The sequence below is a fragment of the Podarcis gaigeae genome (genome assembly GCF_964106915.1).
Source record: "Podarcis gaigeae genome assembly, chromosome: 13".
NCBI lineage: Eukaryota > Metazoa > Chordata > Lepidosauria > Squamata > Lacertidae > Podarcis > Podarcis gaigeae.
In genome coordinates, this window is record NC_139689.1 from 1,326,235 (window position 1) to 1,352,623 (window position 26,389).

The window sequence follows — 26,389 nt, forward strand, 5'->3', positions numbered from 1 at the left end:
CGATAACGTCTCGTAGCAAAAGCCTTCACGGTGTCCTCTTTCACTGCCCCCCCCCACTCTTGGAAGCAGGACTGCCTGGGCCAGCGCGTGCCCCTCTCTGCTGATGTTCCTCCTCATCGCATAGGCGACCTGAGACAAACTGAAACGTTAGGTCGGCAGGGGGCATGGCTTCTAGAGTTACGCACAAATTGTCATAACTCTTGTCTAGTAAGCTCAGAAGAATGTGAACATTCAAATCTTCTGGAAAATTCACGTTTAACTGTCACAGTCAGTATAACACAGCCACCATTTTTGTCACATGTTCTCTGATGCTGTCCCCCGGATGTAGCCTCAGCTCAAACAAACTTTTGGTGACATAGATCTTGGCTCCTGCTGTGGTTCTGTGATGGACCCTCTCAAGAGCCGGCCAAATCACCTGGGCGGCTGACTCCATAACCTGTGAGTTATGAGCCATAACTTTTTCTGTTGAATGTCTGTTTAGACTGCAAACAGCTGAAGTGCTTTGGCGTCCAGGACTCTTCCGATGCGCCGCTCTGCTCCTCCTGGCTTCAGCAGAGCATAACAGATAGCAAGTGTGTGTGTAGGAATCAGAGGCATGCAGAGAAACCCTCGTAAGCAGCTCCTAATCTAAGAAACGATTTATTGTACAGCAGCAAAATAAATCAACGACCCGGGAGAGCGCAGCGACATTCTGTCTCTCCCTCTCTCAAAACAGAAAGTAAATTTTTCCTCCTCTTCCTCCTCGCAGGGCTGACCTTGTGCCCGTTTACACCTTTGGGGAGAATGACATTTACCGACTGATCCAGTTCCCCGAGGGCAGCTTCGTTCGCCGCCTCCAGCTCGGTTTCAAGCAGCTGATCGGCTTCGCCCCTTGTCTCTTCAGCGGGAGGGGCCTCTTCTCCAGCAGCTCCTGGGGGATCCAGCCCATGGCTGCCCCCCTCACGGTGGTGGGTAAGGACCCACAAGGCTCCTCGTTCCTTCCTTAGCCTTCGCCCTGCACCCCAAAATCCCCCCAACTCACCAACCTGCTTGCAAAGAGCCATAAACTCTTCAGCATCGTACAAAACAGCATGTTCTGGTGCATCTCCCTTTTTCCCTCTCTTCGAACTGAATGGTACCCCCAAGGGTCATCTAGCCCAACCCCTCTGCAATGCAGAAATCAAACGAGCCGCCTCGTTTTATGGGGCTTGCTATGGAGGGAGCTGCGATTGCGTGTGTGCGTGCACACACACACCGACTTCCTTCTCCCCTTCCTTGGAGGTTTCTAAGCAGAGGTTGGTTGGCCATTAATCAAGGGGTTGGGCTAAATGACCCTTGGGGTCCCCTCCATTCCTGCACTTAAGCCACCCCTGAAACCCAAGGCCAGGGTGCAAAGCTGCCGGGGTGGGGAGGCCCTGGCTGCCATGGGGTGGAGGCAAGGGGCAGAGCAGACCCCCCCCAACCGCCCATGCTTCTTCTCCTTCCTGCAGTGGGGAAGCCTATCCCGGTCCCGCTCCGCCCGCGCCCCACTGAGGACGAGGTGAACAGCTTCCACGCTCTCTACGTCGAGGCCCTGAAGGAGCTCTTTGACGCCCATAAAGAATCCTGCGGCCTCCTGGCCTCCCAGCAGCTCCTCGTCACCTAGAGGGACCCAGACTTGACCCGAAGCAGCATCAGGGGACGCAAGGTTGTGATAGGAGGAGACACACGGGAGTCTTTGTTCCCCCATCCCCATCTGTACATACCGTTTCCAATAAAAAGCGCCGTGCCTGATGTCTGATCTTGGGTCCTTGGTGCCCGAACCCCCCTTTTTGTGCTCGCCTGCGGAGCCCAAGGCTGGTTGTCTCATTCACACGTGCATTATTAAGACGAGGTCTGCAGGGCCCGGCAGCCAGAGAAGCAGGCCGTGGCCCTGTTAGAATACCTGCTCCATGACTGCCGTCATGGGATTGTTGTCTTTTACATGACGCTGTATGTTTTGACTCCACAGAGTGGGAAGTGACGGAGACAGGATGTTTGTGTTCCTTTGTTCCATGAAGTGGGACTATTGTCCTTTGTTCTTCCTCTTTGCTGTCTGATGCTGGAGAGAGAGGGAGCCATGTTGCAGTGCTCCGTCTGTGTTTATATGTAAATAAAGTAGATTAGCCAAAATGCTGAGTTCTGTTACGCATGATGTGCATACTCTGCAGATCCCTAAGTGTGCCGGTGTCGGTTGGCATCGGTCTGGGCTGAAGAAAGCTTTTGAAGCTCTCGAACGATCGATCAGGAGGGAGAGAACATGCCAGTCGGGCATGTTTCTCTGCCAGGGTCTTACTCGGGTGTAGGCCAAGCTTCTGACAGGCCCTGGATCCATGGCGCTGGCTTGAGAGTGCTGCCCACATGCCCTCCGGGTGAGCAGCTAGGAGCTTGCCTGTCTGCAAGAGAAAAGATCATTTGGACAAGCAGGCCTAGCTCTTACACGGAAGACTCCAGGAAGTTCCCAGAGGTGACAATTGCTGGGCTCATTGTTAGCCAAAGGAAGCCAAATCTCATCCCCTGACTCGCCTCAGGCTCCAGACATGCAAAGGAACTCCTATTGTACTTTTGGGTGGTGGGCTCTTAAGACATATTTGTCTATGCTCATCTTATACCTGAGTCTTGCCCTGCCATGTCTGCTTATGCTAATCTTGTACAAAGGACTTGTCTGGGCATGTTTGCCAAGGTTAACCCCTCCCCTTTTGTGACATGTCAGTGATGTAGCAACGATGCTGTACGAACTGTATTCTGGGATATGGTGGGAAAGTTTTAAAAGTCTTTGTCACCCCATTCTCGGGGTTCAAAATTTGCTCTTTGAACCTACTGCGCAATAAACTTTGGTCTACAGCTATTTGCTCCGGTTGGCTGGACTCCTTCCTTTATTCCGCAGGGACCCGCGGGCTCTGCCCCATGAGCTGGGGGACTGAGCAGCCTCGCACCCAGATTTTTCCTTAACAGGGGACCTGCTCTTTGGCCAGGAAAAAGAGGGAGGGTAAGCTGGGCTTACTGCCAACCTAGCAGTTTGAAAGCACGTCAAAGTGCAAGTAGATAAATAGGTACCACTCTGGCGGGAAGGTAAACGGCGTTTCCGTGTGCTGCTCTGGTTCGCCAGAAGCAGCTTAGTCATGCTGGCCACATGACCCGGAAGCTGTACGCCGGCTCCCTCAGCCAATAAGCGAGATGAGCGCCGCAACCCCAGAGTCGGCCATGACTGGACCTAAGGATCAGGGGTCCCTTTACCTTTAAGCTGGGCTTGGGGATCATTTTTCCCGAGGGGCTCGAGGACCCTTCTCTGACTGCAGGAGCAACGCAGGACATGCCTGGGTCGGGTGGAGGCAGGGCAGGGGGGTGCCAGGAGTCTCAGGCCAAAGGGGGGTGGGAGAGAGTGCCTGTGGTTCAGCATCCCCCTTTGCCCACCCATCGTGTGCACTCTGTGCATGCCCCAAGGCAACCCCCAGTTTGCACCCTGGTTTTGAGTGGAAATCTGGGTACTGTTATCCCCCGAGGTCCTTGTGCAGGTCAGAGAAATAAATGCCAGCAAAAAGCGGCTGTTCAGCCCCATCGTCCTTTCCTGGTTGCCAAGGTGACTTGAAATCTGGGTACCCCTGGTTGCAGTGCCCCCCGCGGGGCCCTTTCCCCAGTCAGGATAAATCAAGAGACCGCAGCCAGGTAGAGGAAGCGAGAAGCAGCTATTAAGCCTTGTCTTTATTCTTGCGATAAGATTTCAACCTCTAAGCCCGGAAAGAATAAGCCCCAAACAAAGGCATGTAACTCCTTTTAGAAGTTACATTTCCCCTCCACAATTCATTTCAGAGAAGCTTCACTCAAACTTCATGCCCTGCTATAAAACAGGTGGAGGGACAGACAGACCTTTGAGTCCATGACCTGTCAGCTGTCAGTCAAGCTGTCAGTGTATTGCCTGCCTTTTCCTCTCAGAGCAAATATTTTACGTTCCTTTTGGCATTACAGTTATGTCGGCTCAGTTCTGCTCATCCACTCTCTTGTGCCAATATGGTGAGTATACAGTATTATTTTTCTGTCTGTCCTTTATCAGGTCAGGTGGCCCATTGACAGCTGAGGGGAAAAGGTCCGAGTTGGTGCTCTTCTGCTTCTGGGATCATGGCCACCCCTGCTCTGCCCATCACTGCGGCTCAGAAACACTTTATTTATGCTCATGTATTTCTTGTTTTACCCTCCTGTACAAAATAAAACAGTTTGTTTGGATATTTACAGTGTTTTTCCATCGCTTTCCATTCATACAACAGGGTTTTATTGACTTAATTGATGATTTCCACAAACCTGGGAAGGCTCAGTCGGTAGAGAACGACGTTAAATAAGTTGGAGTCCTTGTTATTAAATACACCAAGAAAAAAGCACACCAAGAACTCTGGCCAGTATAAGTTTCAGTAGTGAGAGTGGTCCCTACTCGCAAATCAATAGTCAATTGTAACCAAAACTAATCCATTCAAAAGTAAGTATTCTGAGAAGGATTACAAACTCAAATAGAGATTACAAACTGAAACAAAGATTACAAATTCATAAGGATATGTATAATACAATGATTCGTTACAGTATTAGAGATAAGAGTTCATGAGTAGAGAAAAGTTCACGTTAGTCCATAGTCAAATTTGACGTGAAGATCTGAGTTTCAATCATTGAGCAGAAGTCAGAAGACAATTATGGATTAGAGACCAGGACAGGGCCCTCTTTCGACATATTCATCTTCATCAGCTAATTTTTAACGGGTCGCCTAAGTTTGAAGAATTCGTGTAAATATATCCTGTCATTTTCTACGTTTCTCAGAGCTAACAACTCAGTGTGGGTAGATTAACGTGTATCTTGAGCTTTTCTGTAAACCAAACGATTCCCGTGTTGCACCGGGTTGGACTAGATCAGCATTTTTCAACCTTAGGCTCCCAGATGATTCTGGACTAAAACTCCCATCACCTGTAGCCATTGGCTAAGCTGGCTGGGGATGATGGGAGTTGTAGTCCAACTGCTTCTAGGAAGCCAAGGTTGAAGAACACTGAACTAGATGACCCTCATGGTCCCCTCCACATCTAGAGATCTATGATTTCATGGTTCCGTTTTAAGCCCTGCTCTTTGATGGGTGAGATGCTGACCTGCTCTTTGCAGAGGGTTTTTCTGAGCGCTGCAGCGTTTGCCTGCTGTTTACGCAGCTGTTCTTATAAAGGCCATTGTCCATTAAGGGGATTTGAAGTTTAAGGGGCTCCCAACGCTGTTTCTGATTGGGCGTCTGTCAAACGAAGTGGCGCCTGATTGGTCAGTTTTCAGGTTACAAGGGAAATGGAGGTTTCTCGCCTTATTTTGGCAGAATGTTGTGAATGCGTTTATGTTTGTGTAGGGGGTTGAACTTATGTTCATGTGCACCTGGTTTGGGGAGGGGAGCGGGGTTGGACTTGTTACCGGGAAAATCCGAGGGCTCCCTTGGACAAAAACAAAGACACCAACCAGGATAACTTGGAGCAAAACAGCAGCCTGTGGGCTTGGCCTTTATTGAACTCTTGCAACAGGGTATTCCCCTCACTTGCAGGAGAGAGGAAAGACCCAGAAGAATAGTGTGCAAGGTCTTATAAAAACTTTTGAAATTCCCCTCCTCTAGATCAAGCCCACCCCCAGAAACATCATGCATACATTACAGAAAGGAGGGGTTGAGGGAGGAGTTGGTGGTAACCTGAGTGTCTTGTCACCTGGCTGGTTCCCCCTTTCCCCCTCCCCATGAGTCACTTCCAGGAGACAAAGGGGAGTTTGCAGTTTCCTGCCCCCAGAGGGAAGATCTGATCATTGTCCTTTGTTTCAGTCCATGCTGAATCCACTCCCATATGCAAGTTCTTTGTGATCTTGATTGTCTTCTGTCTGGGATCATCAGGGTTGGCATGGGCAGGGCTCCTGTGGATGTGCTGAGATTAAGGGATTATGGCTGACCAGGACTAAGTCACCCCCCTTTGTTAGTTCTTGTCATATGGAGTAAAATAAAAATGGAACAGTGCAAATCCGATGTATGGTTGATTTTCTATGAATTTATAACAGAAATGTGGCGTATGTGGTGTGTGTGCGTGTGTGTGTGTGTGTGTGCGTGTGTGTGTGTGTGTGTGTGTGTGTGTGTGTGTGTGTGTGTGTGAAGTTTATACAAATAGAATGATTGGGGTGGAGGGGTTCCTGCTACACCTCTAAGTAATCCCACCTGATCACTACAGGAACAGGCTTGTTTTCCCCTGCTCTGGAGGGCAGGACTCACATGGCTTCAAATTGCAAGGAATGAGATTCTGACTACCACTCAACTGCCCCATTTTAAGTGGGACATTCTGGAATTACAGAAGCCAAACCCGGCTTCTGAAGCGATGCCAGAACGTCCAGCGTTCTTGGTCTGGCACTCTGGCTTATGCCAGAACGCTGGACCGAAACACGCTCCTTTTTCAGTCTAGTGCTCTGGCGGGAGTTTGGTGGGTTGCTTCAGAGCGCCGGAAAAACAAGCATCCCCCCCCCCCCCTTCACACAAAAACTCAGGGGATTTTGGTCCCCAGGATGTTGGAGGGTCTGCAGCCCCTGGCGAAAAGGGCAAGGGACAGGGGTGCAGGGATGAATCCCACCCCTCCATTAAATCAAAGGTTTAATGGTCCTGCACCTCCACCCCCAATAGAGCAAGAAAACTGCTGGCACATTTGCAGAGCAAAGCAGTGTAATAAACGAAAATCTGCCCTTATGGGGGACAAAAGAGCTCTTCTAGAGTCCTTTGCAGGTTCTCCATCGGTCGGAGAAAAGAACAGAGGCCAACCAGAGAATATTGAGAAGCAAAGCAGCTACTAAGGCTGATCTTTATTGAACTGTTGCAACAGGGTGCTCCCCTCACACACAGGAAAGGAGGAGGACCCAGAACCAAGGTGTGCCCACCCTTATACAAACATTTTTAATTCCCTGCCCTGGAGTCCAAGACCACCCCCAGAAACATCATGCCTACATCACAGAAAGGGCGATCTACAGCAGAAATCTGAGTGCCTTGTTGATACGGAAAGGGGGGGGGGCATGTCTTCTTTACCTTCTTCTTCGCTACAATATATCCATTTATTCCAATTGTCAATGTCAAAAGGGACTAAAATCTATAAAATTCATAGAAAATCAGCGTGCCAGTTTGCTCAATTACTCTAGGACTCCATCACACCTCCCCTGTCCAGCATAATCCCTCAAGCAAGGTGTCAAGACCCTAATCCTTTCAAATTGCTCTGATCAGCCTTTCCTCCAGACAATGTCAGGTGGCAGACTATGCATATTTGGGACTATTGTTTTCTCATCCCCAGGAAGTGTTTATCTGTGCATATCTCCAGCTCTGCATATTCCCCCCTCCCTCCTCCTTATGTTAATCCGGTGTAGCTCTGCATATTCCCCCCTCCCTCCTCCATATGTTAATCTGTGTAACCCAACCTCCCTTTAATATATTCATGATGTAATCTGTGTAACCAAACCTCTCTTTAATGTATTCATGACGTGTTTTGCACTGTATTCTGGGACATGGAGGGAGTTTCAAAAACTCATGTCACCCCTTTCTCAGGGTTCAATCTCGCCTTGAACCTGTTGCGCAATAAACTTGGATCTTCTGCAGTTTGCTCCTGTCTCCGGCTGAGCTCATTTTCCTCCGCAGGGACCCACGGACTTAGTCCGATGAGCTGGGTGGCAGAGCAGCCTCGCACCCAGATTTTTGCCGTAACAGTTGGCTGCCCAACGTGGGGCATGCGGTTCTCCCGCGTTGCTGACCGGGGGCCCCGAAATCTTCAGCCGGCACCAGGCCATTTTGCCTGGGAAGATCCTTTGGACCCCCGGCCATCTTCCGGGCGGTAATCAAAAGCCCCAGGAGTTCAGCCGGGGAGCAAAGAGGGATCCAGCCGGCTTATTCATCCTGGGATCATCATAGAAGACACGTGAGTATAAGAGAAAGGAAAAACCCAGTGCACTGGTGGGAAAGGGGTGGAAATCTCCTGGCAACTGAATTCTCTGCCCTCCTCTCTATCGCTCCTTCTCGCCTGTCTCTTGGTCCAATTGGTGAGAGAGACCGTGGACTGCTGCTCGACCCAAAAGGGGGGTTCTGAGCTCTATCTCTTTCTCTATATTTCTCCAGCCAGCCGCACCAATTGGGAGCCCGAAAGTAAGACGGAGAGACCCGACTTGAAAGATAGCCGACTCTCCGCAACGGGTATCCCAGTTGAAAGCAAGGGGTTGGAGTTCTTTTTCCGAACTTCCCGAGCGTCCTTGCTAGGGGGCAGGAAGTGGTCTTGCTTTCTATCCAATCCCAGCCGCACTGGTCGGTGCCACGTAACACGTGTATCGTGCGTGAGCCCGCTTCCAAAAGCAAGGGGGATTTTCGGTTCGAAACTCTATCCAGGGATCACCCGATCTGGCACCGCACGGCGCGGGCGTTCAGTAGGGCCCCTTTTCCTGAGATTGACGATAGGTAGGAGGTTGCCAGGAGGGATAGCCCATGAGGAATTGGGCGGGATCGGCAGAGTGGAAAAGGACCCCAGGTTATTGACTAAGGAAATAGGAAGGAATACCGGATAGCTAGAGCTCTTTAAAAACCCTCTAAGGAAGTTGCCAAGCGACTAAAGACCCCTCTTTACTATAAATCCCGTATTAAGTATATCAATCTCCTAGATATACCAATCCTTATCGCCCTTTCTCTTCCCTCTTTCTGTCTAGACACGCGTAAAACATAAAATGGGTACCCAGGCTTCCAAACGCGAGCGGGCTCACTCTGGGAAGAAGGCTTCTAGAAAGCCATCTCAGTCTCAGAAGGACCCTGACTCTCCTCTCCAATTTGTCATCACGTATTGGAAGACGATTCCTGGCCACAAATTATTATTGAAGCAAAATTAGAGAACCTCTGTTCTGAAATCTGGCCCACCAGCACCGCCTCCGCCAAGCCCGAATTGCGTTGGCCGGCTGGTTAACTGGTGGTGTTTGAAGAGGCAAGGAGGCTCTTAAAACCATGTGGGACCTTCCTACTAATTTCACTTAATGAAGCTAAAGAAGCTAAAGGAAGCAGCCCAACTCCTTGCAATAACCAACTAAAGGATGAGAGTATATATGTTTACATGTTGTCTGTTATGTGTGTTGTGTGTTAATACATATATGAGAATATGTGTGTTTACATGTTGTCTGTTATGTGTGTTGTCTGTTCCTTCTGTCTCTGACAGACTGCCTTTCTTAAGCGCGCATAGTTTAAACTGCAAGCTTGCTTCAAAATTTTAAATTTAAGGAAGCTATGCTGGACCTTATCAGTCCTAAATAAGACAAAATGAGAATGAATGGTGCAAATGTTTACCCCACCTCTTGCTTTGCCGCAACTTTTCAGATCGTGAGTCTACAGTCTATTTTGGAATGTGAATGTTTCTAATGTGAATTAGATGTTTCTGCTGCAAAAGCGTAGGTGAGCACAACTGCTCTCTCAAGCTAAAATGCAGTGTATTTATTTCATGAAGCACATGCCTATGAAAGTATGGTCTTCCTTCTAAGAAAATATCTGAGTCCAGTTTTAACTTTGATTTGGTTGGACAGAAGAGTTATTGTAAGGCTCCTGATATCAGGCCTCTTTTCTTAGAAAATGCCCCCCCCCCCTTGTTTCATTCTGTCTCTTTCAGGGTTTTTTTTCTTTCCTCTTCTTCTGTGCCAGGTAAATTTACTTCCGAGTAAGCTTCCTTTAAAGGAAACTGCAAAAGGGGGGGGGCATAGATTAGGTTTACTATTCCTCTGCAAATTCAGATTAGGCTTACTATTCCTCTGCAAATTCAGGAAAAATTGTCACTTTTGTATTCCCTTTAAATCAAATCTATGGCTGTTTTAACTATGCTTTATAAGAGATCCTCTCCCTATCTTAAGAAAATGTTCACTTCAATCTTTCTTTAAAGATCATTTGTCTAGGAACTTGCACTCTAAGGAACTTGCACGTCTAAGGAAGTAAACTCAAACTAATCTCAAGATCTGCTAAAGGGTTCTGTATAAAGTTGGGAATTTTTATTTTCCTCTTCCCTAGTACATGATAGGAGCATTGATTGTGCTCTCTTCCCCAGTAGTGCCTGTGTACATAAGTATGTGTGTGTAGTACAAATCTTGCTGTGAACCCTTTATTTTGGAGGGTTGGACTAGATGACCCCAGGGTCCCTTTCGACTCTCCCAATTTGTGGCTGTGTGGAAGGACATGTGTCCGCAAGCATTGCAGGGTAATTCTTAAATTCTGGTGTGGTGATGGAGTTGAAATTCAGCCTAGCTTTGCTCTTTAGTTTTAAAAGGTGAGAGGTGAAGCTGTGATGTTTTGAAGCACAACTGGTAATATCAAGCATTTCAGTGATTACAGTGTTTATCATTTTGTCTACTATTTAAAATCAGACTTCAAAGTCAATTCAAAGTTTCAACACATACAAACACATATGGGCCTTGACCAATCCTGTAAATAAAGGGGCAGGAAAATTTTGTCTGCAAATGGTAAGGCCGAAATAACTTAGAATGTTAAAAAAAAAAAAAAATCCTATGAATTGACTCTGGCCATTTTTTCCCATATATAAGGGCGCGGCATTGTTCCACGAATGGCCAGAGGGATATTAGCCCTTTCCTGTACATAAAGGAAGCAGTCGCTTTGCTTGGGCTGAAATTGCTAGCTTTTGTTGGTGAATACTTCAATTGCTGAGTTTCCCTTTTTTGTTTTAAATCTAACCCTCTTTTAAAATCTACTCCTTACCCTTCCCTTATTCAAATTCTAATTTTGCCGAAAGATGCAACATTTCAATAGTATAAAAGATTTGCTGAGACATGAACTCCACACATGCACAGAGACTAGATCAGCTAAAAAAAAAAAAAAAAAGATAGGAAAAGAAGAGAGAGGAAGGAGGGGGAACTGTAGGGGGGGGGGAGAGGAGGTTTATGTAAAACTTGGAACCATTGAGAGAAATCACCCTTAATGTGTCTCAAGTTTGAAATCTTAACATGTCAAATTCTTTTCACAGGTAAATATCAAAGCATTCCACCCCTCAATGGGATTTAAGTCACAGACTTTGTTTGTGTGCATTTTAGGAACAGCATTTCCTGACAGGCTTCTCACATGAAATAATTTTCCCTTTTAACAGGATATGTGAACCCCGATAACAAAGTGTTTGTCCCTTTTTCCTCCCACAACAACTTTCTTTCTGTTCTGTGAAATCCCTGCTGTATTAGTGACTTCCATCCCTTTGTGTCTTTGACACTTTTAAAGTTATAAATAATCTGTTTCCATTTATTTAATCCATTTTTCCATGATGTCTATGAAATTAATCGAAGCATAACCAAACATTGTTTGTGGAATGGTATTTGTTTACCTTTTGCCTGAGCATTTCTTATTAATTCTGTCATTTGGCTGTTCAAGGTACTTGCACAAAGTTACATTGCCATTAAGTCATTTTCCAGTATTTTGCTATTAACACTCTAGCCGATGTTGTCACATCAAGAAACACTCTTTTATTTTCATTGTTACTTCAGATTTCTTAAAATTCTGTGTCTTAGCATTTATTTATTTTGGTTCCTCATAGGTCATTGTGTGTGTGTGTGTTTGTGTGTGTGTTTTATTATTATTTTAACTGTGTCTTTTAAGTCCACCCTGTCCTTACAGGATATCACTTCTACAAGTGTGTTACTACAGATCCAATGAAAAGCTTCGCTACCACGAGACTTATTACCTGCAACAACAACAGATACCAAAGTTTTCAAAGTGGCCACAGCAATTTCTTTCAAAGGGGAAGTGGGGCTGACAAAGAGGGGAGGAGTTGAATTGCAAGGACAATTTTGACTTTATATTCAACTGATATTTAATTAGTTTGTTGTGTATTATGTGTTATTATGTAGGAATGTTGAAATGTGTTTGACAGTGTTATTTCCACAAAGGGAGGAATTTTTGTGTGTGTGTGTGTAATTGTCTTATGTTTAATGTATACTGCCTTATTCCTTATACCCCAATGGAGGATTTTCATACATTTTATGCTTTCTAATGGATCAGGCTATTGTGTAGTTCAATGTTTAGATAACCACATTTCGCTGTCCCACCTGGCACACTGCCAACCTTCCCTACCCATTTTAAAAGGTGTTAAAACTCGCTTTACCAAGGAGAAGCTTCAGGAAGGTGTATATGCCTTGATTTAGCAGGAATGATCCCTTATAGAGTTAAATTGACTTATTTGGACAAGTGCCCCTTTTAAGAATGGTTTTCTTTTAACAGATTGGTTTGAAGAGTTAAGAACCATGGGGCAAGATAAATTCAAATTGGACTCAGTTTGAATTGGGCAAGTGTATCCAGGCTGCAATTAGCTTTTGGTCCTTTAAGTGCAAGTGAGCAACTTCCCATGACTGCAAGACCAGAGCCTCTAAAATAAAACCCCATAGAAAGGCCAAGGTAAAGACATTTCCCTCAGGACGTGTCCAAACCTGCCAGCTGTGATGGGTGCCAGGCAACATGGCTAATATGAAAGCCCTAAGTGGATTCACCAGGGATTGCCACTACTGTGACACGTGAGACCACAGAAGAGCTACCTTGACACCTGAGAACACAAAATGGCGGGGGGCAAAGCAAACTGCATTTTTTTCCAGTCAATAGTGGACCTTCCTGCTAAACGTAAAGCATAGACCACTACTGAACAAAATACAACAGGTGTTCCTTTATGCGATATCCTATATCCAGCTATCTGCACTACTATACTTGCAAATGACCTTAAGAGGCATGGCTTGCAAGTCCCCTTCAGGTTTGCACAAACCCACACACCTAGTACGGTATATTATTTAGTGCCTATCTATAACATAAACATACATTGTATTGGTCCGTGTTGCTCCCTCCTTTGTTGCCCTGCTCAACCCACCTCCTTTTCCATTAGGGCCTATTCCCACTCACACGGCACCCCTACCTTCACCGAGATTTAGGGTGCGGAGAAAAGATTTGCAAGTTCTTACAGAACTTTAATGCAAATCTATCTCCGAATGGGGGACTGATACGGAAAGGGGGGGGGGCATGTCTTCTTTACCTTCTTCTTCGCTACAATATATCCATTTATTCCAATTGTCAATGTCAAAAGGGACTAAAATCTATAAAATTCATAGAAAATCAGCGTGCCAGTTTGCTCAATTACTCTAGGACTCCATCACACCTCCCCTGTCCAGCATAATCCCTCAAGCAAGGTGTCAAGACCCTAATCCTTTCAAATTGCTCTGATCAGCCTTTCCTCCAGACAATGTCAGGTGGCAGACTATGCATATTTGGGACTATTGTTTTCTCATCCCCAGGAAGTGTTTATCTGTGCATATCTCCAGCTCTGCATATTCCCCCCTCCCTCCTCCTTATGTTAATCCGGTGTAGCTCTGCATATTCCCCCCTCCCTCCTCCATATGTTAATCTGTGTAACCCAACCTCCCTTTAATATATTCATGATGTAATCTGTGTAACCAAACCTCTCTTTAATGTATTCATGACGTGTTTTGCACTGTATTCTGGGACATGGAGGGAGTTTCAAAAACTCATGTCACCCCTTTCTCAGGGTTCAATCTCGCCTTGAACCTGTTGCGCAATAAACTTGGATCTTCTGCAGTTTGCTCCTGTCTCCGGCTGAGCTCATTTTCCTCCGCAGGGACCCACGGACTTAGTCCGATGAGCTGGGTGGCAGAGCAGCCTCGCACCCAGATTTTTGCCGTAACACTTGTTTACCTCCTGTCTGGCAGGTTACCTGTTAATGGTCACTTGATTGGATACCCTGGGGAGCCTGGCCAGTCTTTTGTAATGACAAATACTCAGTTCCTGAGGACTATGTGAAATATGGCAGAGAAAAGAATAAAGGGAATTATTAGTGAAGGACTGTTAAAAGCAATAGTGAAATTAATGAAATGCAGATTAAGTGTTAAAGATTAAATAATAATTAATAACAACAACAACAACAATAATAATAATAATATAATTTTTTATTTGTACCCTGCCCATCTGGCTGGGTTTCCCCAGCCACTCTGGGTGGCTTCCACAGAGACCAAAAACACACTAAAATGTCACACATTAAAAACTTCCCTGAACAGGGCTGCCTTAAGATGTCTTCTGAATGTCAGGTAGTTGTTCTTCTCTTTGACATCTGATGGGAGGACGTTCTGCAGGGCAGGCGCCACCACCGAGAAGGCCCTCTGCCTGGATCCCTGTAGCTTTGCTTCTCGCAATGAGGGAACCGCCAGAAGGCCCTCGGTGCTGGACCTCAACGTCCGGGCAGAATGATGGGGGTGGAGACACTCCTTCAGGTATACTGGACCGAGGCCGTTTAGGGCTTTAAAGGTCAGCACCAACACTTTGAATTGTGCTCAGAAACATACTGGGAGCCAATGTAGGTCTTTCATTTATTTATTTTTAGATATAATATTTTATTGAGTTTTACACAAAAAAAGAACAAAAAGCAAATTTTCATTCCAACATAAAAATCCACAAATATTACAAAAGAAAAAAAGAACATAGACAAAAAAGAAGAGAAAAAGAAAATTTTAGCATAAAAAAAACTCACTTTCCGATTATAACCTTCAAAACCTTATTTCCCTTACTTCCACCCGCCTCCCGATCTTGTATTCTATGTAGCAATTAATTCAGCAAGATCATTCTTTATTCATTTTCATTCTTAATCCCTCCCTTTATACTCTTATTTAACTTAGTCACTAGAACCCCTTCTTTTCCTTTTCAATGTCCTCAACATTCAAAAATTTTACAGTGTTTTTGTAGGTAGACTTTAAACTTCTTCCAGTCCTCTTCCACCTGCCAATGTAGGTCTTTCAAGACCGGTGTTATGTGGTCTTCAGGTGTGGTTGATGGAAGCCCAAAATATTGTATAAGATCAGAAAATGTGATGTTCTTTGGAAACTTTTTGTAAAAATTAAAATAAAGCGAGAGAAGAAACGAAACCCGGAAAACCGGCGCAGGCCTCCCTTCTACTATTTGTAGCTCTGCAGCGCGACAACTCCCCATCCTCCGGGACCCGGAAACTGGCCGCAGATGCCGCCCCTCTTCTGGCGCTCGCAGCTCTACGTGCTTGGCTCTCCCTCCTGCGCCGCAAAGCGCGCCGCGCGCCGTGGCGAGGCAGTTTCGCGACAGTGTCGTCGCTCAGATCCAAGATGGCGGCGCCGGCGATGCTGAGGCCGAGCGTCGGGATGGAGGCGCGGTGTCCGGACTGGACCCAGCAGGCCGTCACCACCGGGGTGAGTCAGGGAGGGAGGGGGAGCTGGGGGGGAGACAGGGGGGCTCCCCTCGCCCCCCCGCCCCACAACAACCCCGCCAGGGAGGCCCTGGCCTGGAGCGGGGGGGGGGGGGGAAGGAGGTCCTACCTCCCTTTCTCGTGGGGGGGGGCAGAAGGAGGGGGTCAGGGGGCTCAGGTCCCTGCCCCGAAGAGGCTGCCCCCCCCTCTGTGCTGGCCTGGGAGTCAGATCCTCGTGTGCCCCCCCACCAGGGTGGCCCCCTGCCCTGTGTAATGCAGGATAGCCCCCCCCCCTTTCGATGCAAAAGAGGCCTTTGGTTTGGACTCACTCTGACCCTCATGTTTCCCTCCCCTTATGGTTTTGATCTGTGGGCTACTTTTAAAACGAGGCTAAAATAAATTGCATTTTAACCTGTATTTTAAATTATTCCCCCCCCACACACACACACATCATGTTTTTACTAGTTACAGATAGGTAGCCGTGTTGGTCTGCCATAGTCAAAACCAAAAAAATTCCTTCCAGTAGCACCTTAAAGACCAACTAAGTCAGTTCTTGGTATGAGCTTTCGTGTGCATGCACACTTCTTCAGATACACTGAAACAGAAGTCACCAGACCCTTCTATATAGTGAGAAGGTGGGGAGGGGTATTACTCAGAAGGGTGGTGGGAATGGGTGATTGGCAGATAGCTGTGATGAGCCTGTTGAGGACTCTTAACGACTGCAATAGGTCTTACAGGAAAAAGCAAGGGGTGAGAAGGTGAAAAATGGCTTTGTCATGTATAATGAGATAAGAATCCAGTGTCTTTGTTCAGACCAGGTCTCTCCATGGTTTTAAGTTTGGTGATAAGTTGCAATTCAGCAGCTTCTCTTTCCAGTCTATTTCTGAAATTCCTTTGTAGTAAAACAGCTACTTTGAGATCTTGTATAGAATGTCCTGGGAGATTGAAGTGTTCTCCTACTGGTTTCTCTGTCTTGTGATACCTGATGTCCGATTTATGTCCGTTTATTCTTTGGCGTAAGGTCAAGAAACCTGGTCTGAACAAAGACCTTGGAGATACCACTGTATTATTATTATTATTAAAAGGCTTCGTCATGCTGCCTTGGAGCAGCTTCGTCCCGCATTTCCCGGTCTCTAATCTCCCTCACGATGGCCATTTAGGGACACACACCCAATGCCCGTGTCTGAGCTCTGTGTAGCCAAGCACAGGCAGATTCACAAATTATTGTGCCTGCGTGTGTGATAGAGGGAGACAGATCCCAGAGGCTGCAGTAGGTTGTAATGGATTGCTTTGAAGTCCCTTCAGAACTAGATTCAGAATAAAAAGCACACCCACACACACACTGTATTTTGCCAGAACAAAGGTGGCTGCCCTCTCTCTCCACCCCACACAGGCAGGCTTGCTCCCTGGTAGGCACACACAGAGGGCAACTTATCGGTTATTTATTATTACTGTCCTATTGTTATTTATTAAATTTGTATGCTGCATGAGTGTACAAGATGAAAATGTAAAATACATACCAGTAATAAAAATAAGAACGAAACAAAACAATGCTCCCCCTCCAAAAAAAACATTTAAAAGTACATAGGATGGTAGTCAGCCCAAGGCCTGGTTGAAGAGGAATGTTTTCACCCCCTAAAGCAGGCACCCCCAAACTCGGCCCTCCAGATGTTTTGGGACTACAGTTCCCATCATCCCTGACCGCTGGTCCTGTTAGCTAGGGATGATGGGAGTTGTAGTCTCAAAACATCTGGGGGGCCGAGTTTGGGGGTGGGTATGTAAGGACGTGGGTGGTGCTGTGGGTAAAAGCCTCAGCACCTAGGGCTTGCCGATCGAAAGGTCGGCGGTTCGAATCCCTGCGGCGGGGTGCGCTCCCGCTGCTCGGTCCCAGCGCCTTCCAACCTAGCAGTTCGAAAGCACCTCCGGGTGCAAGTAGATAAATAGGGACCGCTTACCAGCGGGAAGGTAAACGGCGTTTCCGTGTGCAGCTCTGGCTCACCAGAGCAGCGATGTCACGCTGGCCACGTGACCCGGAAGTGTCTCCGGACAGCGCTGGCCTCTTAAGTGAGATGGGCGCACAACCCCAGAGTCTGTCAAGACTGGCCCATACGGGCAGGGGTGCCTTTACCTTTACCTATGTAAGGAAGGCCCCTTTGCTGCGTTTTATATCCTGCCCTTTTTTTCTCCAAAGACCTCAAAGCAGCACATGCACATGGTTCTCACTGCTGCCGTTTTCTAGTTTATCATCACAACAGTTTTGCTGTGTAGGTTGGGCTGAGAGAGAGAGAGACCCACAAGTGAGATTCATGACAGGGTGCAGGAGTCGAACCCTGGTCTCTCCCAGAGGCCCTGCTCCATCACTGCCCCGTGGCTGTCATTGTTTACCTGTTGAATTTGTTAGCCCCTTTTCCTTGCCCAGAGCAGCCCAAAGCAGCTTAACAGCCAAACCTATTTGCAACTAAATATACTGTCACAATTAAAAGCGGAGGGTGAGAATAGTGTTGGTTGGTTTGTGTATGCCAGAAGCCATCACAAAGCCAGATGCATAAAGCAAAATAAAATAATTCACACTGTGAAAATAATCAGAGCTTTGCACTCTGCCACATAAAAAAAACCCAGCCTCTTAGAAACCAGCAGGCAGAATCTGAGCACAATAACTGTGTTATTCACAATATTGATGCCTCCAACCTCAAGAGCCCTCTTTTCCACCATTCATTCACCCAATCCTTTTTTAAAGCTATGCGTGACGTCACCCTTCCTTTTCCCAACGCAGACGGCAGCAATGGAAGAAGCTGCAGCTGGTGGGATTTCCTCCTCCCTTCCTGCATTGCGGGGGGTTGGGCTGGATGACCTTCTGGAGCCCTTGCAGCTCAGCAAATCTATGATTCCAGAAAGCCCTTGAGATCTGGGCTTGGCCCAACGATCCTTGCTTGTTCCTCACCCTCTTCCTCCCCTTCCTCAGACAACCATCATGGCTGTGGAGTTTGACGGTGGGGTCGTCATCGGTGCTGACTCCAGGACCACCACGGGGTGAGTGGGGAAGGGGGGTGTCTGTGTGAAGGGCCTCCCAGCTCCCTCTCAGAGACCCAACTCCACATTGCTTTTCCTGGGAGGCATTCCCCTCTATTCTCAGGTGGCTTGGAGCAGAATGTCATCCCGGGAAGAATAATAAGAGGAATTGCAAGAGCAGGAAGCTGGCGCTATTTTGTGAAGGGCCGTAGCTCAGCAGTCGAGCACCTGTCCTGCATGTAGAAGGCCTTAGCTTCATGGGTAGGGCTGGGAATGTCACCTTGCCTGAAACCCTGGAAAGCCATTGCTTAAATAAAAAAAAGAGAGTTTCAAAGCATTACTGCAAGCATCTGTAGCCTAAAGGTAAAGGGACCCCTGACCATTAGGTCCAGTCGTGGCCGACTCTGGAGTTGCAGCGCTCATCTCGCTTTATTGGCCGAGGGAGCCGGCGAACAGCTTCCGGGTCTGGCGAACCAGAGCAGCATACAGAAACACCGTTTACCTTCCCACCAGAGCGGTACCTATTTATCTACTTGCACTTTGACATGCTTTCAAACTGCTAGGTGGGCAGGAGCAGGGACTGAGCAATGGGAGCTCACCCCGTCGCGGGGATTCGAACCGTCGACCTTCTGATCAGCAAGTCCTAGGCTCTGTGGTTTAACCCACAGCGCCACCCGCGTCCCTTTTAGCCTTAGCCTAGTTACATAATAAGCACTGCAAAATGCAAAGCAACTCATTGCTCTTAAACAAATCAGCAATGTGGTGAGCCATTTCTGCTGGGCAGTGCGGTCTGAGTTAACGTGAAGCTGCTTCCTTGAGCCCTTTTCACTTCTGCCCTTTCTCCAGAGCAATGAGGACCAGAATCTTGCTCTGAATTGGAGGAGGGGGCATCAGAGCCCCTTCATTGCATGCAGGAGGCCCCAGAGTTCTCTCCAGCTTCCCCGGGTAGGGCTGGGAGGGAGACTCCTTGCTTGAGACCCTTCAAAGCCAGGTCAGGGGGGACGCTGGCTGAGTGAGGGGTGTCATGAGGAGGGGCGCGAGACACTGTAATAAGGCAGATTCCAACTTCGTAAAAATGTGTGACTTTCCCTTCCGGTTTGGGAGGTTATGGGCGGCTTCTGGGCCCCTCGGACACAGCCGCCCTGAAATCCTTTGTGGGCCGTGAACTCCCAATGCTGATGCCCCCCCCCCCCGCCTCCCTCTTGCAGTTCGTACATCGCCAACCGCGTCACAGACAAGCTGACGCAGATCCACGACCACATTTTCTGCTGCCGTTCGGGCTCCGCTGCCGACACTCAGGCCATCGCGGACGCAGTTACGTACCAGCTGGGCTTCCACAGGTATGGAGGCTGGGGGCGCTGGGGGCAGGGGAGGTAGGTGGGGGGTGCATTTCTGCCCCCCCCCCCCCCCGAGCCTGCGGACCTGCTGGGGCTCCACAGAAGCACACTCTTTTCCACCTGGTGACAGAACTCAGCTCCAGAAAAAGGAGAGGCCTGTTAACATATTCTCTTGCTGTTCTTGGGGAATGTTCTTCCTAGCTGGAGATTCTGCCAGGCCAGGAGTTCACATGGGGCAGGGCTTGACTAATCCAGAGACATGGATCTAACGATTTAACTTTGGGGAATCATAGAACCGTAGAGCGGGAAGGGACCCCCAAGGGCCCTCTAGTCCAGCCCCTGGCAACGCAGGTATTGCCAGGAGGGCTGTGCTTACACACGAAGGCTGCAGGAGAATAATAATAAATTTTTATTTATACCCTGCCCTTCCCGGTTCAAAAACCAGGCTAAGGGCGGCTAACAACAAATTTAAAACACTTAATGGATGCAACAAAAAAACAGCATAAAATACAGTATAAAACGTGAATAACAATAAATTCAGATACAGATAGGTAGCCATGTTGGTCTGCCATAGTCAAAACAAAAAAAATTCCTTCCAGTAGCACCTTAAAGACCAACTAAGTCAGTTCTTGGTATGAGCTTTCGTGTGCATGCACACTTCTTCAGATACCTATCAGAATTCAAAAATCAATTTAGGGGGGAAATCCATCCAATAAACGTTAGATGATCGCCAGGGCTAGCTGGCTAAATGAGTCCTATTTGGGCCAGTGAGGAGACCAGGGGAGAATTAGCTGTGGGATCCCAGAGCGGGGAATCTTCATAAAAAGGGGAGGAAGGGGAATAAAAGATCAGGCAGAATAGCTCTGTCTTACAGGCCCTGCGGAAGGAAGTTAAATCCTGCAGGCCCCTGGTCTCCTGGGACAGAGCATTCCACCAGGTCGGAGCCACCACTGAGAAGGCCCTGGCCCTGGTGGAGGGTAATCTGACTTCCTTAGGGCCCGGGTCCTCTAAACTATGATTATCCATGGACCTTAAGGTCCTCTGCGGGGCAGACCAGGAGAGGCAGTCCTGTAAGTACGAGGAAGATTTCTGGAGAACTCAGAAGAAGCCTTTTCTACACCCTAGAGTTGGTGGTGTGGGTCCTGCGTGGATGTTCACGGCCCCCTGCGGGTGCCAGTCTCTGCTCTGCTTGCTCTGTGTGTGACCCGTTTCTCTTCTTCCCCCTCTCCACCCAAAAAAATCTGTGCAGCATTGAACTGGACGAGCGCCCATTGGTGCACACAGCCGCCAGCCTGTTCAAGGAGATGTGCTACCGCTACCGAGAGGACCTCACAGCTGGGATCCTCGTGGCCGGCTGGGACAAGCGCAAAGGGGGACAGGTGAGATGGGGGGGCTGCTCCCAAAACAAAGCAGGCTGGCCGGGCACCTACCCACCCACAGGGCCAGACCTGGATCCGGCAGCCTATGCTTGACTCTCTGAGCGCTGATGCAGGGCAGGGGCTGTATTCTCTGGACTGGCTCATAACTGTGTCCCCCCCCCCCTTCCCAGGTGTACTCTGTCCCCATGGGGGGCATGATGGTCCGCCAGCCTTTCTCCATCGGGGGCTCCGGCAGCTCCTACATCTATGGCTTCGTCGACGCCACTTACAAGCCAGGGATGAGCAAGGAGGAGTGTCTCAGCTTCGCGGCCAACGGTAAGGATGCAGAATGGGGCCCCCTCAAATTGGGGTGGGGGGTGTCTCCCAGTCCTCCTGGGGGTGTCCTGCCTCACTCTCCTCTCTTCCTGTTTTTTTAAAAAATAATTTTTATTGATTTTAACATATAAATTATAAAATGTACCTCAAAACTTATCACTTATACAATCTTTTTAGACTTCCATCAGCACCGTTTTAACCACTTCTTACTCATTTCTTAACTTTATATTGCCTTTACATCTCTTAACAAATCACCCTCCCCCTTCTCCATTTTTGCAATACTTCCAATAATACTCCTCACAAAACTTCTTGCAAAACTACAAACGTCGTCTGATCTTCACAAATACTTTTCAAATAGTCTGTAAATTTACTCGTCTTCTGTGAATTTCCGGTCCCGCCGGTTTCGAATCCTTCCTGTTAGTTTATCTAGTTCTGCATAGTCCATTAACTTCATCCTCCATTCTTCGATCGTCGGTAATTCTTGCTTCCATTTTTGGGCCAGTAATATTCTTGCTGCTGTTATTGCGTATAAAAAGAGCTTACATTCCTTTCTGTTTATATCACTCCCAACAATGCCCAGTAAAAATGCTTCTGGTTTCTTTATAAATGTATATTTCAACATTTTTTTCATCTCATTCACTCTCCTCTCTTCCAGCCCTCGCCCTGGCCATGGACCGTGACGGCTCCAGCGGGGGGGTCATCCGCCTGGCGGCCATCACCAAGGACGGCGTGGAGCGCAAGGTCATCCTGGGAAACGACCTGCCCCGCTTCTCCACCCTCTGAAAAGCGGCGGGTTGGGGGGGGGCCTTGGGCAGGAAGTTCGGGGAGTCCATATTTTTGTTCTGCTGTCAGATTGGTTTGATGCTGCATTAAAATGTGGGAGTCGGAAGCAAAGCGCCTTTGACGGTTCCTCTCAAACGCCCAGGTTTTGTTGGGACGGAATGGGGGGGTCAGAATTACCGTTGCATTTATATCCCCCCTTTTCCATGCAAGGAGCTCAAGGTAGCGAACACAGTAGAAAAAAGACAGTCACGGAACCGAGAAATCGCACAAAACAAAATGAAATGCCGTGAAAATCCCTGAAACGAGAAGTAATCGACTAGAAATATTATCTTATAGAAATAAACTAAAGAATAAAAATCAAAAAGTTTTATAGCTCGACCCAGGTGAAGGATTACAATACTTCATAATTTTTGGGAGTTTTACCCCCCTTTTTTGAATTTTGGTCATTTAAGGTTTATGCTTTTATTTCCTTCCGAGGAAACTGAATAGTTCAGTGATAGGAGCTTTGTAGCCAGCATCCCATTAAGGCCTTGTTCTATTTTAGGTTTTTCTAATTATTTTCCTTAAGCTTTTTGATTTTTATTATTTAGTTTATTTCCACAAGGTAATATTTCTAGTCGATTCCTTCTCTCTTCAGGGATTTTCACGGTATTTCATTTCAAGGTACCGTACGCTGTTCCCTCTCTGCTCCTTCAATAACTCACACGTCTTCTGTATTTTCAGCGTTTTCCTCTGCAAGCCGCCTCGAGTCTTGTCAGGGGGAAAGGCAGGGTAGCAAGGAATATATAACCACCCCCACGACGAGCCTGCGAGGTAGGTAGGGCTGAGAGGCCATGTGACCCAGGCACTTCAGGGTCCCGTAATAATTTTATTATTTATGCCCCGTCCATCCGGGTGGGGTGCCAGATATGAACCCTGGACCTCGTCCAGCCCTCCCTTCCGCACCACACTGACTCTCAGGTTTGATCTGCCCCGGGACTTGTAGCTTTGTGATACTGCGGAACTCCCTCCCACAGGACAGCTTTGTGAGAACAGGGTGTTGGACTAGATGGGCCTGATCCATCTCACGGCTTCCTGGAAAGGGAGGGCTGTGACCCTTCTCTGTCCCTTTGAGGCTCCTGCTCCCAGGAACCGCTTAAGAGCCCAGCGCCTTGCTCTTCTCCCTGTGCCCCCCAGGTGCCAGCAGGGGGCGCTGGTGCCTCCTGTCCCCTGCGAGGGGGGCTGACTCCGCATTTCTGCCTCCCTCCCTCCCTCCCTCCCTCTAATCCCGACTGAGGTTTCTCCATCCTGCCGCAATTGTTCCCAGGCTGTGATTACCCTGGTGAGATAAGGGGTTACGCCCAGCCGAGGAGGAGGAGGAAGAAGGTGCCGCCGCAGGACTGCCCTGGCCGCCCTCTCCCAAAACCCCACTTTTTGGGGGGCGGAGGAGGCGCCATGCAGAAAACAAGGACCCTCAAACCACAATTTCTGGGCCCGCCGTCCTTTAATTTACACTTTTAACGGCCCGACGTGTTTTCTCCTCCTCCGCCTGCCTGTTTTGGTGGGTGGGGTGTTTGGTTTCGCATTCGGCCCTTCCCTCTTTCCTGCTCCAGCCTGCCTTCTGCTTGGACCGGGCGGGCCGGGCCCAGCGCCAGCGGAGAGGCGTTGACACGCAAACAGCTCACAACACTGGCTGGGCCCCCTGCCCAGCAGCTCAACGTGGCAAAAAGGATTGGGGCCGGCCCCCTCCCCTCTCTTTGGAGACCCACCTGCCCCTTGTGAGCTGGGCCTGGTTTCCGGAGCGGCTGGGGTCTTGGAAGGGTCCACCAAAGATCATCCAGCCCAACCCCGACTCAAAAAGACACACATCTGAAACGAGGATAGGGGAATAACACCTTTTATTGCTCCATATCCACTCCTGGGGCTCTGGGATCGGGACCCAAGCCTGCAAATCTATCTGCCCGTCTGAGCCCCACAACTAGTCCGCTCCAGTTTGGGGTCGCTGCCCAAATCCTGGCTTTTCACACGGCTCTGCTTGGGTCTGACCCCTCGCTTATTTGACCTCGGATCATTTGGGGGGGGCTGGGAAGCAGCCACTCCCCTCTTCTCATCCCAGTAGCTTCCAACACGCAGGCTGCGCTCGCTGTCAACGGGTTTGCTGGGGGGGGAGTGGGGGGCTTGCACTGACCCCCCACCCTATATTGCCGGGATTCTCCTGTGGGGCCCAAGCTCAGTCTTCCTGCTCCAGGGGCACCTGCTGGGGGGGGGCAGAGTGTTCCTCTTGGGGAGCTCAGCTAGTCACTTCCCTCTCGGAGTCCAGCTGGTGGCGGAAGGAGACCCTGGCCTTTCCGCTGAAGTAGGCCCTTCCACTCTGGGAGTCCGTCTCGCTGCTGGTGGACGGCGTGGAGCGTGTCCGCGGCGCTGCGGCTTGGGGGGCATCCGAGGAGGAGGAGGAAGAAGCGGCTGCTGCAGGTGGAGGAGGAAGAGGAAGAGAGGCTCAAAAAGAGTTTGCAACCCCAGCTCTCCAGGGGGTTGGTCTGGATGACCGCCTGGGGTCCCAACTCAACAATTTGGTGATTCTCCCAAAAGGCACCCAAGGGAGGGAACCTGGGATGGAGGGGCCGGGTCAGCTCTCAGGCAAAAGGGCAAGGGATCCCCATGCCCCTGCCCTGGGGGGTGGGCTGCATCTAGGGCAGGGAGAAGTTGCCCAAGGGGAGTGCAAGGGACTTGGGGGTCTCCTTACCTGCGGGGGGCTCCTTCTGCTCCGTCTTGCTGTGGCGCCGGGAGCGCCTTCCCCGGGGGAAGCAGCTGGGAAACTTTGACCCCATCTTGTCAGATCCTGAGGCAGAAAGAGAGATGTGAGGGGGGGGAACATGTGGAAGGGGGTGTGCTCTCCCTGCCCCCCATTGTCACCCCCCTGCAAACACAGAGTATTGCAGAGGAGAATCAGGTAGGGGGCACAGAGAAAACCTGAAAGCCTCAAAGCATGCCTGCTCTGTCTCCCCCCCCCCCAAAAAAATTACAAAACCCCTTTCACATTTGCAAAGGGCGGGGTTCTGCCTTCAGGGCTCTGCCCCCCCTTTGCTGGCCTCCTCCTCCCCACTCCCCCACCCCAAAGTAGAGACCCCCCCCCGTTTTCCTTCCCTTTGGGCCCGGGGTGGGGTCTCCCCTAGGTCGCTGCTCACCTGCCCGCGCCTCTCTCCGTCTCCCGGGGCTCCCGGAGTGTCAAGACGGGGAGTTCCCCGCCCCCCCCACGCCCTGGGTGGGCCAGGACAGGGGAGACGCCCCCCTCCCGCCTCCTCTGGCAAACAGCGCCCGGCGCCGCCTCCCCAACTCCCTCCCTCCCTCCGGCCAGCTGGAGCCTGCGGGGGGGCACCCCAAATATACCTGCTCGTCTCCAGCACCCCCCACGCACCTGGGAGCCCCCCAAAGACGCGAGACACCCCCTTCTAAGCAGTGCTTTTCGGGGAAGGCAGACGATCCAGCATTTGGGCAAAACGTGGAACGCCGCCCGTTGCATTGCGCGGGGTCGGGCTGGATGACCTCGGGGGGTCCCTTCCAACTCTCCAGTTCTGCCACAAACTCGGGGGAAACAGGCGTGGGGGTGCGCGCGCAGGAGGGGACCTTGGTAAGCGCCTAAAAGAAATCGCCCCCCCTTTTTTGATGGGGTGGGTGGGATTCCAAAATCAAAAGTGGCCCCTTGAACCCCCCGCTGGCCGGGGTTGCGCTAGATGACCCTGTGGGGTCCCCAGAGCAGAAAAGCGCGCCTCGGGTTCCGGGAAGCGAAGGCGCTCTGTGCATGCTCGAGAGATGCCTCGGCACCAGCACCCCTTTTTTGGGGCGAGGGAAGTGGGGGGGGGCTCATCCTGCCTGGCCCGGGGATTGGGCGGAAGGGCTGGGGCGGCGCTCTGCACATGGCTCGGGGCCCTCCGGGCGGGGCTGGGACGGCCCTCCTTCCTCCCCCCCCCCCGCGCCGGCCGGTTCCCCAGCAGCTGCAGCAGCAGCGACGGCGCCCTGCTCGGCCCCCCCGGACCCTGCAGGTGAGACCCCCCCCACCTGGCCTCCCTCCCCATCTGTAAATTTCCACCAGGTCCTGCGCTCCCCCTTCCCTCCCCACGGAAAATCCCAGGATCACCCCCCCCCCTTGCAGATCAGAAGGGCTCCAGCTTCGGAAAGACCCCCCTTCCCCACCCAGGAAAATCCCGAGGTCCCGCCCCTTTCTCTTGCCGCCCCCCCCCCCCTTATGACTCAAAATCTCCGCTACTCGGAGAGGAATTTGGCAAGCTGGGGGGGGGGGGGCGGTACTTCCTTCTCCTCCTCCTCCTCGGAAACTGGGGCCGGGTTTGGGGCGGGGGAAGCA

General features: G+C 49.7%; 4 protein-coding genes across 9 annotated transcripts in view; 3 read left to right on the plus strand and 1 right to left on the minus strand.

The window, feature by feature from the left end:
- Nucleotides 1-4,220, plus strand: part of LOC310828943 (2-acylglycerol O-acyltransferase 3-like) — a 57,835-nt gene extending 53,615 nt beyond the window's left edge. For 2 of the 3 annotated variants that reach the window (XM_083707051.1, XM_083707049.1), the window contains exons 7-8: nucleotides 749-951; nucleotides 1,470-2,439. In XM_083707051.1, the coding sequence (XP_083563177.1) occupies nucleotides 749-951; nucleotides 1,470-1,624 (358 nt within the window). In that variant the 3' untranslated portion in view covers nucleotides 1,625-2,439. Of the gene's footprint in view, nucleotides 1-748; nucleotides 952-1,469; nucleotides 2,440-4,048 lie in introns of those variants that run through there. The other variant, XM_083707050.1, reaches the window with a different exon arrangement.
- Nucleotides 4,221-15,087: 10,867 nt separating this feature from the next.
- Nucleotides 15,088-22,156, plus strand: PSMB6 (proteasome 20S subunit beta 6). Its single transcript, XM_083707162.1, has 6 exons — nucleotides 15,088-15,231; nucleotides 18,190-18,257; nucleotides 19,445-19,576; nucleotides 20,823-20,952; nucleotides 21,123-21,267; nucleotides 21,923-22,156. Exons 1-6 carry the CDS (start codon nucleotides 15,148-15,150, stop codon nucleotides 22,048-22,050), a joined length of 687 nt encoding a protein of 228 aa, XP_083563288.1. The 5' UTR covers nucleotides 15,088-15,147; the 3' UTR covers nucleotides 22,051-22,156.
- A 1,756-nt stretch (nucleotides 22,157-23,912) lies between these two features.
- On the minus strand, nucleotides 23,913-25,640 carry LOC310829073 (uncharacterized protein). 4 transcript variants are annotated; one of them, XM_083707250.1, is made up of 3 exons: nucleotides 25,417-25,640; nucleotides 24,773-24,868; nucleotides 23,913-24,495 (listed from the first exon to the last, which is right to left on the minus strand). In XM_083707250.1, exons 1-3 carry the CDS (start codon nucleotides 25,547-25,549, stop codon nucleotides 24,320-24,322), a joined length of 405 nt encoding a protein of 134 aa, XP_083563376.1. In that variant the 5' UTR covers nucleotides 25,550-25,640; the 3' UTR covers nucleotides 23,913-24,319. The 4 variants fall into 4 exon arrangements, with proteins under 4 accessions (XP_083563376.1, XP_083563377.1, XP_083563379.1 ...); XM_083707251.1 differs by having other exon boundaries at nucleotides 23,913-24,492; nucleotides 25,417-25,635; XM_083707253.1 differs by having other exon boundaries at nucleotides 25,445-25,578.
- A 103-nt stretch (nucleotides 25,641-25,743) lies between these two features.
- The window catches only part of PLD2 (phospholipase D2), a 45,843-nt gene continuing 45,197 nt past the window's right edge, over nucleotides 25,744-26,389 (plus strand). The window contains exon 1 of the mRNA XM_083706589.1: nucleotides 25,744-26,088. Within this exon, the coding sequence (XP_083562715.1) occupies nucleotides 25,829-26,088 (260 nt within the window). The 5' untranslated portion in view covers nucleotides 25,744-25,828. The remainder of the gene's footprint in view (nucleotides 26,089-26,389) is intronic.

What these genes read in the sequence shown, in the direction of transcription:
- PSMB6 (XM_083707162.1), top strand. Translation starts at nt 15,148, where the DNA reads ATGGCGGCGCCGGCGATGCTGAGGCCGAGCGTCGGGATGGAGGCGCGG. An exon ending in TACCAGCTGGGCTTCCACAG is followed by an intron (nt 19,577 to 20,822) that starts GTATGGAGGCTG and finishes AAATCTGTGCAG; the next exon opens with CATTGAACTGGACGAGCGCC. An exon ending in ACAAGCGCAAAGGGGGACAG is followed by an intron (nt 20,953 to 21,122) that starts GTGAGATGGGGG and finishes CCCCCTTCCCAG; the next exon opens with GTGTACTCTGTCCCCATGGG.
- LOC310829073 (XM_083707250.1), bottom strand. Translation starts at nt 25,549, where the DNA reads ATGCAACGGGCGGCGTTCCACGTTTTGCCCAAATGCTGGATCGTCTGC. An exon ending in GGGGTGCTGGAGACGAGCAG is followed by an intron (nt 24,869 to 25,416) that starts GTATATTTGGGG and finishes TTTCTGCCTCAG; the next exon opens with GATCTGACAAGATGGGGTCA. An exon ending in GCAGAAGGAGCCCCCCGCAG is followed by an intron (nt 24,496 to 24,772) that starts GTAAGGAGACCC and finishes CTCCACCTGCAG; the next exon opens with CAGCCGCTTCTTCCTCCTCC.